Source organism: Rattus rattus, chromosome 9 (assembly GCF_011064425.1).
Source record: "Rattus rattus isolate New Zealand chromosome 9, Rrattus_CSIRO_v1, whole genome shotgun sequence".
NCBI lineage: Eukaryota > Metazoa > Chordata > Mammalia > Rodentia > Muridae > Rattus > Rattus rattus.
The window spans coordinates 36,951,105-36,969,148 of NC_046162.1; the positions used below are offsets into that span (position 1 = coordinate 36,951,105).

At 36.9% G+C, this 18,044-nt stretch overlaps 1 protein-coding gene across 1 annotated transcript in view; it reads left to right on the forward strand.

The window, feature by feature from the left end:
- Window positions 1–17,796, forward strand: part of Fnip1 (folliculin interacting protein 1) — an 82,091-nt gene extending 64,295 nt beyond the window's left edge. Inside the window, exons 13-18 of the mRNA XM_032911939.1 lie at window positions 755–924; window positions 2,290–3,706; window positions 4,630–4,798; window positions 9,851–10,048; window positions 13,051–13,166; window positions 15,126–17,796. Of these exons, the coding sequence (XP_032767830.1) occupies window positions 755–924; window positions 2,290–3,706; window positions 4,630–4,798; window positions 9,851–10,048; window positions 13,051–13,166; window positions 15,126–15,204 (2,149 nt within the window). The 3' untranslated portion in view covers window positions 15,205–17,796. The remainder of the gene's footprint in view (window positions 1–754; window positions 925–2,289; window positions 3,707–4,629; window positions 4,799–9,850; window positions 10,049–13,050; window positions 13,167–15,125) is intronic.
- Window positions 17,797–18,044: the final 248 nt, after the last annotated feature.

An 18,044-nucleotide genomic window follows, 5' to 3' on the forward strand; every position in this document is an offset into this window, starting at 1 on the left:
ACAGAACTATATGGATTAAAAAATAAGTATATCTTTATGCTTAATTAAAATTCCTGATGTTACAGAATTCCCCAACTATTCTAATTTTGTATATATATGAATTGCATTCATTTATGATAGTTTTGTTTCATAAAGTTTAAAAATGTAAGGAAATACTCAGATTCCATTCTCAGAATTTTATTTCCATGTGAGTGACAAGGAAGCTTTCCTCAAACACTAAGCAGAAGCAGAGATGAGCTGTGCTGCAGTAAGAGCAGTTTGCTGAGCCACCATGCTCGGGGCTGGCTATTTTATCCTAGTTTTCCTCTTACTGTTTATCAAGCCTTTAGCATGCGTAAGGTGATTCAAATATTTTCATTCTAGTTAATGATAAAGGTTACTTAATACTTTCATTCATTTCCCACTGCCTGAAAATTTGAAAATTAAGGACCTGTTCACTGATTCGTTAGTGAACTGCAGATTAAATACTGAAAATGATTCATATTTTAAGTAAAAAGCTTTTTTTAAAATTTTGTAGTTGTGATCTGAAATTTTCCTTATTGATCTTTTAGTATTAAACTTTGAATTCCTCTTCAAAGAAATATAGGGGCTCTTTTCCTGGTTGGTGTACCTGTCTTTACTTCTCACCTCTTCTTTTTAATAACTGCCATTCAGTAACCTTAAAATAGGCATTCTCATTGTTTACTGTAGCAAACATTTTATTTAGAGTTCAGGAGTGTGGATTGGAAAGTAATAGGAGACATTTTGTTTTCAGATTCTTGCCAGCTCTCATTACTGCAGTTTTGACCAATCATCTTGCCTGGGTTCCAACAGTCATGCCAAATGGACAGCCACCTATAAAAATATTTTTAGAAAAACATTCCTCTCAGAGTGTGGGCATGTTGGCAAAGACTCATCCATATAACCCTCTTTGGGCACAACTTGGTATGTAGTCTGAACATCATATACTGTGTATAAACTTAAAACTCATTTTTAAGCAAAAACTAACTAAATACAGTCTTTTTGTCAGTTTTATTCTAGAGTGTCTCTGATACTTGCCCCTTCTTTTCTGCTAAATTGTCCTGTTGTCTTCTGCCTGCTCACATTCCTTACAGCTAGAGAACTGTGGGTGGAGTAGAAGGAGTGCACTACAGCTACGTTAACTTTGATATATGAAATCAACTTCAAATTCTGTATCTAAGGCTTATGCAAAGAGTGTATAAGAGGATGTAAAGATGGATGAATAATTTTATCATTGTTTCAAAAGATTTATAGTCATAATACTATAGGCAGCATGTATTTTTTACAATAATGGAAATGCAAGTTGATAAGTTATGTGAAATGAAAGATGAGTGGTAGCCTAGGAGGGGGAGTCAGTCTTTGCACTGTTGGGTACACCTGGCCGAGAAACTTGACAATAGCAGAGATAAGGAAGATGAGCACCGTGCAGTTAGGGATTCTGACCATTAGAGTATTAAGCTAGTGTGCATTGAAGTTTAGGTGAGGACTTTAGAAAACAGCCACACAAGGGAAGTTTAAGGAGATGATGTGGGGAGAGTCAGGTGGAACCTACCATGACAGACTCACCAGGCCAAAGCCGTTTCAGTTCATTGGATGTTTAGTGAGAATTGGGAGGATTATGTTAGAATGATGTTGTCATATTCTAGCCAGTTTATTAGCCAGATGAAAAAATGTATCACAATTCTGTCTGCAGCAGATATTTACTCAAGATTTATGTTCATTCTTTCAAAAATATGGCTGTTTTATAACATGAAAGTAAAGGTTTTTAAATAAGTATATTGAAAATTTGTAAAAGGGCTTTATATTGATGTATTTGTTTTCATTTATAAGTTTTTGTTTTGCATTTGAGTTAAAGGTTTAATTTGACCCATAAAAAAAAAATATAAAAACACAACTCCTGCTGCACTCTATGCCACCACTGCCCCTCTCCTCTTCCTGTAGCAGTCACTGTGTTTTTTCCTTTCTACATTTGACTATGGCCTCCTTTATAACAGACTTCACCTAGATAAAGTTCCTTTGTGTGACACCTTGTGTAGAGAATTTTCTTATTTTTAAGTTTGACTTTGAAAACTAGCTCTTTGAGGTTTTAAAACCACACCAGCTGTTTAGAAACACAGCTAAAAAAAAACCCCTCTCTTCACCTTTCTCCCTGAGTAAAACCACTCATCCTACTTTCCTGAATAATCAGCCATCTTGTGAAGTACTTAAGAGTAAATTATGAACGTGTATGAGGAGATTTCTCAAGATCGAAAGACTGTTTAGCTGTGTTTCTTATCCTTTTCATTGCAGGAGATTTGTATGGCGCTATTGGGTCTCCAGTACGGTTAGCAAGAACTGTAGTAGTTGGCAAACGACAAGACCTGGTCCAGAGACTGCTTTATTTTCTTACTTACTTTATCAGATGCTCTGAACTTCAAGAAACCCATCTTTTAGAAAATGGAGAAGACGAAGCCATTGTTATGCCAGGCACAGTGATTACTACCACTTTAGAAAAGGGGGAAGTAGAGGAATCAGAGTATGTGCTGATCACAATGCATAGGAACAAAAGCAGCTTGCTCTTTAAAGAGTCAGAAGAGACAGGAACTTCCAACTGTAACTGTAAATATTGCAGTCATCCACTCCTTGGGCAAAATACAGAGAATGTGTCTCAACTAGAGAGAGAAGATATTCAAGACAACTCTAAGGAATTGCTGGGAATTTCAGATGAGTGCCAAAAGATTCCTCCTCCTGACTGCCAAGAAAAAAATGCTACTGATGTTCAGCAGTACAGAGATAAATTAAGAGCTCGTCTTGACACCAAGTTAGAGACAGTTGTTTGTACAGGGTCTGCTCCAGCAGACAAATGTGTGTTGTCAGAGACAGGCTTGGAGCCAACAGAAGAATCCTGGCAGAGTAAGGAATTGCTGGATTCAGATAATCAAACAGGCACAGCGATGAGACCTACAGGGATAGTTGTAGAAAAGAAACCTCCAGATAAGACTGTGCCCAGTGCATTTTCCTGTGAGTTAACTCAGACAAAGGTTACTTTCTTGATTGGAGATTCTATGTCACCTGATTCAGATACTGAACTTCGGAGTCAGGCTGTGGTGGATCAGATTAACAGACATCATAGCAAACCACTGAAGGAAGACAGAGGAGTGACTGAGAAGCATCAAGAAAATAAAATCACTAAGGACCAATCTGGAGGCTCTGGCACACAGAACATGGTTTCTGGAGAGTCCTGTGAGCTTCCTTGTTGGAGTCATTCAGATCCAGAAAGCATGAGCCTGTTTGATGAATATTTTAATGATGATTCGATTGAAACCAGGACTATTGATGATGTTCCAGTTAAAACAAGTACAGATAGTAAAGAGTATTGCTGTATGTTGGAGTATCCAAAAAGATTGTATACAAAAGATAACAAACAGCAAAATGAACTTTGTAAATGTATAGAAACAGTTCATCAAGATTCGTGTAATGCCTGCTTTCCTCAGCAGGACCAGAGAGATTCCCTCTCTATTCTTGTCCCCCATGGGGATAAAGAGAGTTCAGACAAAAAAATTGCTGTAGGAACTGAATGGGACATTCCAAGAAATGAAAGTTCAGATAGTGCCCTTGGAGATAGTGAGAGTGAAGACACGGGTCCTGACATAAGGAGACAAGTTGGCAGTTACTGTGGAGGGGATCAGGAAGATTGGGCAGAAGAGGATGAGATACCTTTCCCTGGGTGAGTAGAAAGTTTCCTCCTGAACCAGCCCCTGCAGAGCGTGTAATATTCTTTGGTTTATCAGTCTCCAGAGATTGGGAGCATCTAACTTTAAAGAGGTTACGGCTCCAAGATGGCTCTGAAGTAAAAAGCACCTGCCGTAAGGGCCAGATAATCTAAGTTTGAGTCCTGAAACCCACCGCTTCAGAAGGAGAGAGTTGACTCCCAAGGGTTGCACACTGACTTCATGCAATTATACCCAAAGTAATGATTAATAAGATAATTTTTAATGTTGTTTTACTGGTCAAATTCTTTTACTCAGAATGAGAATTCAAGAATATTCCCCATATGATCCCCTGTGGAGGCATCAGAGACAATAAAGAAGTGAAATGTAGGAAGTTGGTCTTTGCTTAGTTTTCAAACCATTTTGGAGTGAATTATGTACATACACATTCCCAAAGTGACCTATGACAAGCCTGACACTTAGGGGGAATCTTTCAGGTAGTAGGGAATAAATAAATTTAGCCAGCACAAAGAGGGAATGTATATTTAAGGTCAAGTATGCAAGGAAAATATCACTGCTTTGAAATCGTACAGAGCCAGATTTTTAGCTACTTTTCTTTGCTTTACACACTGGTTTTCATAGTCCGATTGTATTAGGAACATGTTTCAAATATTTGTAAGGTACGGCCTCCTAAGTATAGATGAGTCATGCTGTTCTTGAGACCTCCTCCAAGAGAGAATAGTATTTTGTTTGTTTGTTTTAGACCTTGGGCCACTTTTTTATATAAGGCTAACTTTATTCCTTATACGGTGTATAAATAGCAAGGGTACTGGAAAGACACTATAACCTTCCCCACCCCATCTTCTGCCACTGGTAAAAGATGTTTATTACTTAGTACATTTCTTTCTTTCTTTCCTTCCTTTGGTCATCTTTCTTCCAGGTCAAAGTTGATTGAAGTGAGTGCTGTTCAGCCCAACATTGCCAACTTTGGAAGATCCTTGCTGGGTGGCTACTGCTCATCTTATGTTCCTGACTTTGTTCTTCAAGGAATTGGGAGTGATGAGAGGCTCCGTCAGTGCCTGGCATCAGATTTGTCCCATGCTGTGCAGGTGAGATATCTTAAAAAAACCTGAGTATATTTAAAGCAAACTGTTACTGTTCTTTTACAACAGTAAAAGATCCTGCCTGGTATTTTAGTTTTAGCCAAGCTGTGATCATATAAGATAGTTATTATTCTCTGAATTGTCACTTCATATATAGCACTTGTGTCTTTGTATTTAGCATTGTGCAAACAAGAATTAAATCTAGGAATCTCCCAAATGGAAATTTGAAATATAAAAAATATTTTAGATACTCATACTATCAAAAATTTGAGGTTTCCAAGAGAGTATTTAATTCCCTTGTCAGATGATTGCTTATATACAGAAACAGAACTGATCGTGTGTGTGAGATCGTTTATTCTGTAGCTTTCCTGAGCTCTGAACTGTTGTGCTAGTTTTTCATATTAAATCCTTGGTGTTCTTACACATAGTTCATGCCATCAGTAAACAGTGTTAGGTTTTGCATTCCAGTCTTGATTATATAGGTTCAAATCTGTACAGTGGTGCATGGAAAGAAAGGGAGACAGAAGATGGTATTATCTTGCTCCTTATACTAGAAGAAAGCATCAAGTCTTTCATATTAGGAGTGTTATTGATAGGATTTTTATAGATTGATACCCTTTTCACATGTGGAAGGACCTTCTATTCCAAGTCATTGGTTTTTTGTTGTTGTTGTTGTTGTTAGGTGATGGTGTTGCTTGCTCATTTTGATTGTTCTGGTAGTTTGGGGGGTTATTTTGTTTTGACTTGGATTTGAAATAGTCTTGCTGTATAGCACAAACTGATATAAAATTTTCAATTCTTAATCTCAAGTTTTTTTTATAATTTAATTTGATTTTTTTTTTTTTTTTTACTTATTTACTTTACATCCCACTCACTTTCCCTTTCCTGGTCACCCTCTTCCCCACAATCTTTCTTTCATTCCCCATCTCCTTCTCCTTTGAGCTGCTGGGGGCCCTTCTAGTTATTTCTCACACCTTGGCACTTCAAGTCTCTGGGAGGCTTTCTTTCCCTGTGAATCCAGGACAGGGCAGCCCAGCTAGTAGAACATATCCCACATATAAGCAACCCATTCCAATTGTTCAGGACTCTTAGGAAGGCCAAGCTGCAGCTGCACATCTGCTACATATGTGCAGGGAGGCCTAGGTCCAGACCACGTATGTTTTTTGATTGGTGGTTCAGTCTCTGAGAGCCTCAAGGTCCAGGTTTGTTGACTCTGTTGGTTCTCCTGTGGAGTTCCTATTCCCTTTCGGACCAGCAATCCTTCTTCCTGTTCTTCCACAAGAGTCCCAGGCTCCATCCACTATTTGGCTGTGGGTGTCTGCATCTGTTTGAGGCAGCTGCTGAGTGGAGCCTCTCAAAGGACAACATGCTCCTGTCTGGCCTTTTTCCCTTGCCACTTCTAATATTCTTTCTTTGTTCTGTAGATTTTGTATTTTAATTATTATGTGTTGGGTGGATTTTTTCTGGTCCAGTTTAATTGGTGTTCTATTAAGTTTCTTATGTTTATAGTCATCTCTTTCTTTAGGTTGGGAAAGTTTTCTTCTATGATTTTGTTGAGGATATTTTCTGGGCCTTGCAGCTGAGGGCCTTTTTCTTCTTGTATTATTTGTAGGTTTGGCCTTTTCATAGTGTCGCAGATTTCTTGGATATTTTGTGTCAGGAACTTTTTTAGATTTAACATTTTCTTTGACAGGTCTATTGATTTCTTCTACTGTATCTTCTATGCCTGAGATTCTGCCTTCCATCTTCTGTTGGTGATGCTGTATCTGTTGTTCCTGTTCTCTTCCCTAGATTTTCCATCTCCAGCGTCCCCTCAGGTTGTGTTTTCTTAATTGCTTCTGTTTCTACTTTCAGGTCTTGCACAGTTTTATTTATTTCCTTCATTTGTTTAATTGTATTTTCCTGTATGTCTTTAAGGGATTTATTTGTTTGTAAAGGGTTTGTAAAGGTAGTATGGTTGATCTGCTCTTAACTCCCTAGCGGGTGTATTTTGTGGATTCTTGGAAGAAAGACACACACACACACACACACACACACACACACACACACACACACACACACCCAGCCTTATTTTTAATATGCTCTAAGCAGCTCAATAGCTGGACCACTTCCAAATTTCTACGTTGCTAACATCTCCCCTCTGATACTCCTGAATTATTACTTATTAGAATCTATATTCCATCTTTGCTACCCCAGAACCAATAGGGGGAAGGTCCCCTAGGACCACTCCTCCCTGATTTTTATATGGCTGTATGTTTTCTCTCCTGAAGTTCTCAAGCCTGATCATGCGATTTTTTGAAACCTTCTTCTTCCCATGGTCCCTTGCCCAGGAAATCTAAAGTTCCAACTCTCTCTCCCTGCCCAGCCAGCCACTCATTGGCCACGGGCATCTTTATTTACCAGTTAGAGCCAACTGGGGGAAGGACCCATGGCATTTTGCATGCAGACAAGTGAGTTCCTGTGTAATTTGGGAACCCAATTAACATAAGAAATAAACCAAATCCATAACGTTGTTTCCTCTCTAAAGACCTGTATCTGATTGTATTTTCCTATATTCATTTCTACTTTAAAGACCTCTATCATCTCTATAAGATTGGATTTAAGGTCATTTTCTTATGTTTCAGTTCTGTTAGGATATTCAGGGCTTGCTGTAATAAAGTATCTGTGCTTTGTGGATGTCATATTGCCCTGGCTTTTGTTGATTGCATTCTTTTGAGGGCCTTTAGCCATCTGAATGGCTTTGGTCCTGGATATTCTTGTTGTTGTAGGGATTAGGAGGGGAGGTAGGTGAACCTGGGTGGTCCTGGTGTGGCAGACCTCTGATGGGTATCTGTTGGCTGTATAGTTCTGGACCTGCAATTCAGTATGGTTTAGGAGTCTTAGGTCCAATGAAGCAGGCAGAGAGGTGACGGGAGAATGGAAGTCTCCCTGGGCTAGCAGACTACTCAGAGCATCTTGGCTTGGCCCAGAGGGCTCAGAGAGCAGCGGAGATGGGTGGGGGGAGGGAAACTTACCTGTATGGTTCAGGTTACTTTTGAGTTTTAAGATTATAGGTGTATACCAGCATGCCTGACTCTCTCCAGCCTTTTTGTTTATTATCTGTGTCTCCCATATCTCAGTGTCATTTCTCAGAACTATAGCCACATTCATTTACTTGATGCTTTCTCACATTGTCTCTTCCTAAGGAGCTGTTTCTCATCTTTCACCTGCAGGCTTACCCACACTGCAGTGCGCTCTCTTTTACCCTCCAGTAGTTCCGCTTTAGCTGGAACAGGATTATTATTTTACTCTCTTTTAAAGGTTGATAACTTCCTTGTCTGTTGTCTTGGAAAGAATATTATTCAGAGTGGTTGTTCATTAACTGGGTAAAGGATGGATGTTGAGGATGCCAACTAGGGATCATGTAGGAGCAAATTTACAAATTTAGCTTGGTAATTATTGTAATGATAAAAGTGAGAGGAGAAAGACCTTTTACTCCATTTTTGTTGCTCTTTTCTTTGGCTAGTGGTTTTATTTTTGTTTTTTTAAAAGCCTATAACCTATCAAATAATAAAAGATAGTGAAGTACTCAGCATTGCAGGATGATATTACTGATATAAATGCTGGAAACGTAGTTGCTATCTATCTCTCTCCATCCATCCATCCATCCATCCATCCATCCATCCATCCATCCGTCTGTCTGTGTATCTATCTATCTATCTATCTATCTATCTATCTATCTATCTATCATCTATCTATCCATCCATCCATCTATCCATCTATCTATCTATCTATCTCTCTGTCCGTCTATCTATCTATCTATCTATCTATCTATCTATCTATCTATCTATCTATCCATCTATCTATCTATCGTTTTTCAAAGCAGGGTTTTCCGTGTAGCACTGGCTTTCCTGGAACTCCCTCTCTAGAGCAAGCTGGCCTCAAACTCATAGAGATTCAACTGTCTCTGCCTCCTAAGTGCTGGGATTAAAGACTTGTGCTACCACTGCCTGGCATTAATTGTTATTTTTAACCTTTGGTATAAATGATTTGACTTCCTCTGAGGGAAGTCCAAAAGTACAGCCTTCTGCCTTATGGCCTTTTATTTGTATGTCAGTGTACTAGATAGTTAATTGTTTTGTTTTGTTTTTGCCAACTTGATATAAACTAGAATCATCTAGAAAGAGGGAACATCGGTTGAGAAATTGGGTTTCTATCAGATTGTCTTGTAGGCAAATCTGTGATGTATTTTCTTTTTCTTTTTCTTTTTTTTTTGGTTCTTTTTTTCGGAGCTGGGGATCGAACCCAGGGCCTTGTGCTTCCTAGGCAAGCACTCTACCACTGAGCTAAATCCCCAACCCCGTATTTTCTTAAGGATTGATGTGGGAAGGCCTAACCCACTTGAGTGGTGCCACCAGCCCTTGGCATTGGCTGTGGGTTGTATAAGGAGGAAGCTGAGCAAGCAGAATCCCTTCATGTCTCCGCTTTAGTTCCTGCCTCAAGGTCTGCCCACTGTTCTTCATAGTGGACTATGCCTGTGGATATGTTCTCCTTTAAACACTGTATCTGTATTATGCCTGCATGTCCTGACAAATAGAAAAGTTAATGCACACAGGCCGAAAGGTGCTTCATAGCATCACTGAGTCGCTCCTGTGGTTGTGAAGCATGTCGATGGCTGATAGCACAGAATTCTACTATTGTCTCATTTGTACAAATAAATTTATGTCAAAGGAAAGTAAGTCTGTATTTTGAAAGATTTGGCCTTTTTAAACTAAGAACTATTTTCTTCCTCTTGTCTGGCATGTGCTTTTGTGAGTAATGGATCAAAAAGATCAGGAAAAGTTAAATTCTAGATTTAAGGCTACAAAGCTTCACTAATGGACATAAGGAATGTTGTGTGATTATTTCTATAAAATATTTCAATGTATTTGTTATTAATTATTGTATTTTCTACCAAGGGTTCTTTGGCGATAACTTTTATTTAATATATTTTTCTGCTTTTTTTTTTTAGTTGATTTGTTCTACTTATATTACCTTTGAAAACTTTGCTAACCATAGACTGAATTCTTTTCTTTCCAGCATCCAGTGTTAGATGAGCCAATAGCAGAAGCTGTCTGTATTATAGCTGATATGGATAAATGGACTGTTCAAGTGGCCAGCAGTCAGAGACGGGTGACAGATAATAAATTGGGAAAGGAGGTGTTGGTTTCCAGTCTTGTTTCCAACCTGCTTCATTCCACTCTTCAGCTTTATAAACATAACTTGTCTCCAAACTTTGTAAGTATATGTAAGGTTTGAGTGACTTTGAGTACTCTGCTACGTGAACTTTGCTAAATACGCACACACACTAAATGTTCTTACTAGCTTTACCATTGCTTTGCTGAAAGAAGAATTACCATGAATATTTATCCTCTACAACCATTGTGGAGACATAGTCTAGAACTGGGATATTTCAGAAGGTTAGATTAGATCATTTAAGTGGTTTAGGTGTTGAATGGTGGTTCACATGAGAGGAGTAGGAAGAGAGATTGAGACTGTTCTGTCTCTGCCCTGTGAGAATACAGCAAGAAGGTGGCTGTCCATCATCTAGAAAGAGCCCTCACTAGGGCCCAGACATTCATCTATGAGCTAAGAATGAAAGGGATGTTCTTACATCTGTGCTGTCTGGTTTCAGGAACCAGAGTTTTGGTCATATTTAGTGTAGCCACACAATACTCATGGTTCGTATAGGATGTCTTTTTGGACACCATCATGAGGTCAGGACTTTGAATAAATTCCACTGTGTGACAGTAATAGCTTCTTCACGCTCTCCCACTTTCAGGGGCTCATTCTTTTTCCTGTTAAGAGAACTATAAAATAGTGTGGTTCAAAAGCTCTCTGTGCCTGTATGACAAACATCCAACAGCACTGCTCAGTGTCAAAAGACTGGAAGCTCTCCCAGGAGGAGAACTGAAGAGACCTGTTTTCAGCACTTTAGCTCAGCATGGTACTTAAGTACTAACCAGAATTATTAAGCAAAAACAGAAACAAAATACTTCAAAATTGGAAAGGAAGATAGACTTTATTTCTATTTGCAAATGACATGATCTAGAAAAAATATATGAGAAAAACGATAGAATTTTCAGGAGAAAAGACATGTAAAAATAAGATATTCTGTATTCTAGCCATGAGTAAACAGAAAAGGAAATGAAGCAGTTCTGAGCTAGGTGTTATGACCACACCAGTGACAAGAGGATGAAGGACTCAGGCACCTCTCCTCTACCAAGTGTCCTGAGCTCGGGCACTGCATGCATATAGCACGCACGTGCGCGCACACACACACACACACACACACACACACACACACACACACACACACACACACACAGGCAAACATACATGTACATGGGTGTGTATATAAAATTTAAAAAATCAAACCAGAAATATTTTTCAAAGCAATAGAAAGCCCCTTTTAATCCAGTCATATAGCACATCAGGAGAACACAATAAGCCAAAGTCATTTTGGAAGGAAAGTGGCGAGGCATGATGGTGCATGCCTGCCTGTAATTCTCAGAAGATCTGAGCTACACAGCGAGAGCTGTCTTAGAAAACAACAACAGCAAAATTAGAGAAGTCAAACTACCTGATTCAAAGTCAGGTATTACAGTCAGACCATGGTGGTAGTAGACCGGAGTACAGATGACATTCTTCATTAACTATAAAATGAAGAACCCAAAATTAAACTTTTTCATATAGGATTGATTTCAGTAATAGTGCCAAGACCATGTTTAATAAGGAAAAGTATTTTCAATAGAAGACAGCAATATTTTTAAAAATGTTCTTGAATTCTTATTTTATGCCATATATAAAAATGAGCTCTACTTTGATGAAAGACCTATATTTAAGAGCTAAAATTTTTGTTGCCTGTGTTTTGGGTGTTAGGTTTAAAAAATTAGTTTGTTACTCATTATATGTCACAGAAGGTTTTCCTCTTTGTTTTCTTATAAGTTAATAGTTACTAGAAGGTGGGAGGGAGGAGATTACTACTGGGTGAAGAGTTTGTGATAAAAACAAATTCTCAAGTGACTGGTGATTATAGTTTCACACTATAGATGGGCTTAATGCCACTCACTTATATACTTTAAAATGCTCTGTGTTTGGGCAGCGGATAGAGCCTAGGTCAGAATGCTGGCCTCCCATGCAAAAAGCCCTGGGTTGATCCCCAGCATGTCATAAACCCAGAGTGGTGGTGACAGAGACAGGAGAATCAGAAGTTCAAGGTCATCCTGAACTTTATAACAAGTTTATGTCTACCTTGATATTCACCTAACCCCATTTCCATTTTCAAAACGTAAAAAAAAATTGCAAGATGAATTATATTCTGTAGCTAACATTTTCTTAAAGGCATTTTTAGCATAAACGAGAATTATGGATGAGAGATATATATATATCACAACACAGTTAGCAAGCCTCCACTTCCACTCAGTCGTGTTCTCTAGAATAAAATTTTTATCGGGTGCTTTTAGTAGTTCATTTTCATTAGAAAGGAATTTAGTGTTTATTACTTAAAATTCACACTTTCCCCTTAAAGTATATATAATACCAATCATGTGAAAAAAATCATCTAAACATATAACAAATTAATTACAAACTATAAAATGTAGGGATTTTGAGTTTTTACTATTTTAGGTTAGAAAGGTCTTATTCTTTGAGCTGTTATAAACTGTTTTTTATTCCAGAGAGAGAATATGTGTATGCATGTATGTATGTATGAATGTGTGTATGTACACATATACACATTTGCAATATATGAGCATATATATTTATCAGATTTGAAGTTAAAGTATGTTTTATAGTCGTGTAAATGAATACTGATGACCATTCTGTAACATCTGGAATGCTGGTGAATTTTACATTTAAAATGGTTGAGATAGTAAATTTTATTGTAGTTTAAAACTTACAATGTTGTAGGAGTTGATCTTTGATACTGACCTGAAATAGATTTGTGCTCATTTTCAGCTAAAACTGCATACCTGATTTGTTCTGAACATAAATTCAAGTTGGAATAACCAAATTGACTTGTGTAAACTTGATGCTCTAAAATTTGCTATCTGGATGTGGTAGTGGATACTTTTATAATTTAGCAACCAAGAATGTGCGGCCATCCTTAACTATGCTGGGAGTTAGCAAAACTCTGCTCTTATTCCTCGTGCCCTCTCCCCAGCAAGGAAAGAAATTTGATACTACTCAAAAGAATTGGAATGCTTTTCTAACAGAGTTTGGTTCTTTCCAAACTGCAGTGTGTAATGCACCTTGAAGACCGGCTACAGGAGTTATACTTCAAGAGCAAAATGCTGGCTGAGTACCTGAGGGGACAGATGCGTGTTCATGTCAAGGAGCTAGGAGTAGTTCTTGGGTATGTCCATGGTTTCTTCTCTGGCTTTTCTATGTCTCCTGTCATGTTCCTCGGGACTGCTCTCTGTTGTTTATTATAGTGTATCTTTTTTTTTATTAGAATCTGTGTACTGTTAGTGTTTCTTTGTATCCTGGAAAAGCAGATTTCTGTTATCCACTAATATAAATGCATAGGCCCTTGACCTACTCTGCAGTCCCTCTCTGAAAAGTAACACTTATCTGAAATGATAACTAAGGAGGAAAAGGAAGTTGGTTTCCAAGCATAATGTTGCCCTATTGTATTATGTGCTATCAGCTTTTCTATGGTCTATGTGTGCATGATAAAAGGAATTAAAGATCTTTTCCCCTAAATTTAATTTCTCTAAAAAGAAAGGGATCAGCACCAATCATTCAAAATCCAGTGTGTACAACGCTGAGTTAAAGTTTACATTTATTTTGTCATCCATTCTGGGGATTTGCCCTTACAGCCTCACACATATTAATACTCTACTAGAGTTATATATTACCTCCCTTGACCAATTCTTTAGTCATTCTGTAGTGTGCAAGCAGTATCCAAATTGGAAGTGGCTAGTTTTGTAAATTAACATGTCTTTTTGTCACATATTAAGATTGAACAGGATTTGAATGACTCCAAATATTTTTGACTTCAGCACTATGCGTATTCTATACCAAAGATTGTTCAAATTCCAGTGAAGCCTTTAGAGAATGGTTCTTTCATAGTTGGAAAATCAGAAACAATATAATCTTATTTTCCTGGAAAATGGGGGAGGGGGGGAGAGAGAGGGAGAGAGAGAGAGAGAGAGAGAGAGAGAGAGAGAGAGAGAGAGAGAATGAATGAATGAATATGAATGTGCACACTACCTGTAATTTTAAAAATAATGTACATAAACCCAAGTTCATAGTACATTTGGTATAAAATGGAAAGTAAATTACCATCAACCTTTCCTCAGCTTACAACCCCAACATTAGCACTGTTGACATTGTTTATTGTTACTGAATTTTAAAATGTATAAAACTAGAAATTGGAGTGCATATGCTGTTGTGCAGTGGGCAGTTAATAGCGCTTGACTCTCTCCATATGGATGCACGCTGCTACATCTCATTTTAACAGCCTTCCATTTTATACCTTAGAGTTTACAATGTTTGCTGTTATAAACTTATGCTGGAATGAAAATAAATTGTGACCTGTGAGCATAAGTCCCTGGGAATAGAATGTTTAACTAAAGCACATGCAAATTATTATACACATAATTTTGATAACACTAAATTCTGTCTGGAAAGTACATCTTTCTGTCTGAACAAAAAGCCATCATTTATTAAATAACCAGGCTTGTAGCAGACTTTCAAAATTGTTACTCCTGAGCTGGAAAATGGCATGCAATTTTTTTCCAAACTCCTTAAACAAGTTAAATCTAACTTTTTTCTAAACTTACTGACCATTTTTTTTCTCAAAATTATTTGAGTTTTTAAATTTTTATTCGAGACAGGGCTTTCCTTGTAACTTAACTTGACCTCAGACTTGTGATTCTCTTCCCTGGGTCTGTTCACTGCAGGATTACAGGTGTGTGTATAATTTGAATTGTACACCATGCCCTCTTTGAATCACTTATGGTTTGATGTATTTTTAAAGAAATTTCCATTACTTGTAGCATATATCACACAGACCAATTCTTTATTACTAGTAAGTTGCATTTCTTGCACATCTGTCCCTAGATGGATGGTAGGTCAGCTGTGGTGCTTTCCTGTGCCTGTGCCTGTGCCTTGGTTGTCTTTGCATTTAGAAGCTTCCGTTCCTTTGAATCTGTGGTGCTTCTGTCAGTGAAATTTTCCTTGCCCTTTTGCTTTTGTCTAGGATAAGCACTGGAGTGCTGAGGTACAGAGTGTAGGAGTGACTATTGCCTCTAAGATTCATAGTTTGGGTACAGAAAGCCTGAACTGAGTTTTCTTTTCTTTATTTCAGGATCGAATCCAGTGACCTTCCCCTTCTGGCTGCTGTAGCAAGCACCCACTCTCCATATGTCGCTCAGATACTCCTTTAACATGGCTAGAGGAGAACATTGGTTCAAAGTTGAATAGAAACCAAGGAGACAGGCACAGTGTGTATCTGTGGAGTTGTTGCTGTTCTGTTTTGTATTTGTCCATTCTGCTTCTGGGTGAATGTGTCACCCCCATGCTTGTTGCATTGCGGTGTGTATAGACCAGATGACTTTTTATTTCTAACTGCACATCTGGGTAGTGGTAGATTTTCAACCAAGTAAAACTAAATCAAAATAATTGGGGAGATGTGGAGGGGTGGAATTTGCAAAAGCCAAAGTGTAACTTAAAATTTCTGTGAATATCCAGAAATTTCATGCAAACTCTAAAATGTCGTCACAACTCATGAATAGCAATAGTTGTCTCATGATCAAATGTCAGAAATCTTCATTCACTGATTTTTAATTTTTATTTCTATGGTACAGAAATCTATAAGACCTTGATTTGTTTGTTGTTTTGCAATTCAGATCAACTAATTTCTAGTTATTTAAGTATTTTTTTTAAAAAAAACCTGTTAATTATGAGAAACTCAGAATGAGTGACGATGTCATGTGCTCATCTGAAGTGTACATATGTATCTATTTTTTTTTTAAAAAAGCAGGGGTAGAAATACAATATTGATAAACATGCCTTTTTAAAAAATATTTTTTCATCTAGTATTGTATATAATGTTGAAATACTACCTTCTGACGATTTTTTTCTGTTTCACACATTCTAAAATATATTTAAAGCCAATCTTTCAGAGGCTAAAGGTTGTAGATTCCCTAAGAATACTACTTTTTACCATTTGTTTTCTAAGAATAAGCTAATTCTTAATGATATTTGCATATTAATTTAATAAATAAAAATTAAGATTAAAAAGTGCACCAAAGCAATGGCAAAAATACTGTATTTTTTAAATATGCTCAGGTGGCCACAAACCAGTATCAACCATTATAAACCCATGTGAGCAGAATATTTCCTAACAATTTTCAATTTACACTAGTAGAAGTAATAACTTTAAAATTATTCTTTAAGTGTTCCTTTAAAATATTGATTGCTTTTCAAAGCTTTCCTTTTATCCTTTGTCATCCTCTTTGTATATAATGTAGATTGTTGCTGTAAGAAAGGCTAATAAGGAACCAAACTCTTGTAAGTAATGTAAATAGGAAGGTGGGTAGATCATGTTTTCAGTATACTCTACTACCTCAGTTTACTTGAATACTGAATTATAGCTTACTCTCTGCTTGTGTGGGCTAGAATTAAAGTTGGTTTCTGTTTTCATTTACTAATTCTAAATTGTTTAGCTCAAAAAAAAAAAAAGATAGAAAACAACATAAAACCCCCAAAACAACCCTACCCACGTGTTTGGTTACTGAATACTTTTATTATAACACATCCATTCTTGCTATTTAAAATTTTCAGTAATTAATGAAAAATTTCTGTGGTTTATAGTCTTTAGAATCTTGAATTTATGTGTCTGGTTACATTTATCTTGCTCTTTATGTGCGTTCAAGAGAATTCCAACTAGAAAAGAATAAATAGGATGTTTTAATGGAACATAAACCCAAAATTTAGGGTATCTGCAGTTGGCCCTTGTTCTGTTGGTTGGTTCCAGTTAGTACCTGGGTCTCCCATGGATGACTTGGTGCCAAAGAGTTTTTTATAGATGTGGGTTTTTTTGGTTTTTTGGTTTTTTTGATGTCCTTGTAACCCATTTGTTAGTGGAATTGCTCTGTTCTTTTCTGTTGAAATTCAGTGAGTAGATTTGTGTTAGAATTTAGAATCTCAGAAAGTTTCCTATGGGCCATTGTACATTATTTTTGATTGTGGCTCAGAATATATGTAGCAGGTAGATAATGTCTGGGATGTTTTCTTAAACTTGGAGCTTTTCATAGTTCTATCTGAAATCTCTCATTACTACTTAGTAATTCTAGTCTTTAATAAGTGAATGGCTTGTGCACCTAATATTCTCAAACCTCAGCTTTGCTGGAAAGGCCTATAGTTTCTTAAAAACTCTCTAGTCCTTGTAAGATTCCCTGATTTTATAATGCTTTGATCATCATATTCTTTACTTACTCAGAGCCCAAGGAATGAGCTGCTACTTCTTTACAGTGTGGCTGTGATAAATGTGAAAAGAGTTTTGGCCTGTTTAATAATTTTTCAACTACTTAATGGTACAGATAAATATGTGTTACATGTTAAAAATACCTGTTCATTGTTACAGGAAATTAAAAAGGGATCTTTTATATTATAGGATTAAAACTAATTTTCTGTATATGTTAACTAATTGATTTGATTTTAAATATCTTGCATTTATTAATATGTCTTAATATTGAATTTGAAACTGTTAAGTGCAATAAACATTACTACAGATTTCATTTTGTTGCAGTTGGCACACAGTGCAGATGATCACTAAAAATAATTTGCATAATGCCTACATCCAGTAGCTGTCTTATGAGAATGTTCTGCTTTCTCTTAAGTTATTTAGATGATGACTATATAAAATGTACATACTTGTTTGTTGTTCTGAATACATTTCTCAAATGTACACCTGTATTATAATAACCTCCCAGTTCTAGGGGAAATTTGTGCAATAAACACTCATGTCAATTTGATGGGTAATGTTTGTGTTTCTTTCATATGTTAATGAGGCATATATAATATTTTGGGCTCTGAATATCAAGACAACCTAGGTTGATGAGCATGTGACCTTTCTATATTGATAAAATCTGTTAATACTTCATTAGATTGTGAGAGTTGAGTAAAATAATGATTGTTAAGAATGTAGCTAAATGCCAAGACTTTTTGCCAGGTAACCGGAATAGTTGCCATATAATGTTCATAGAATTTTTAATATATGCTT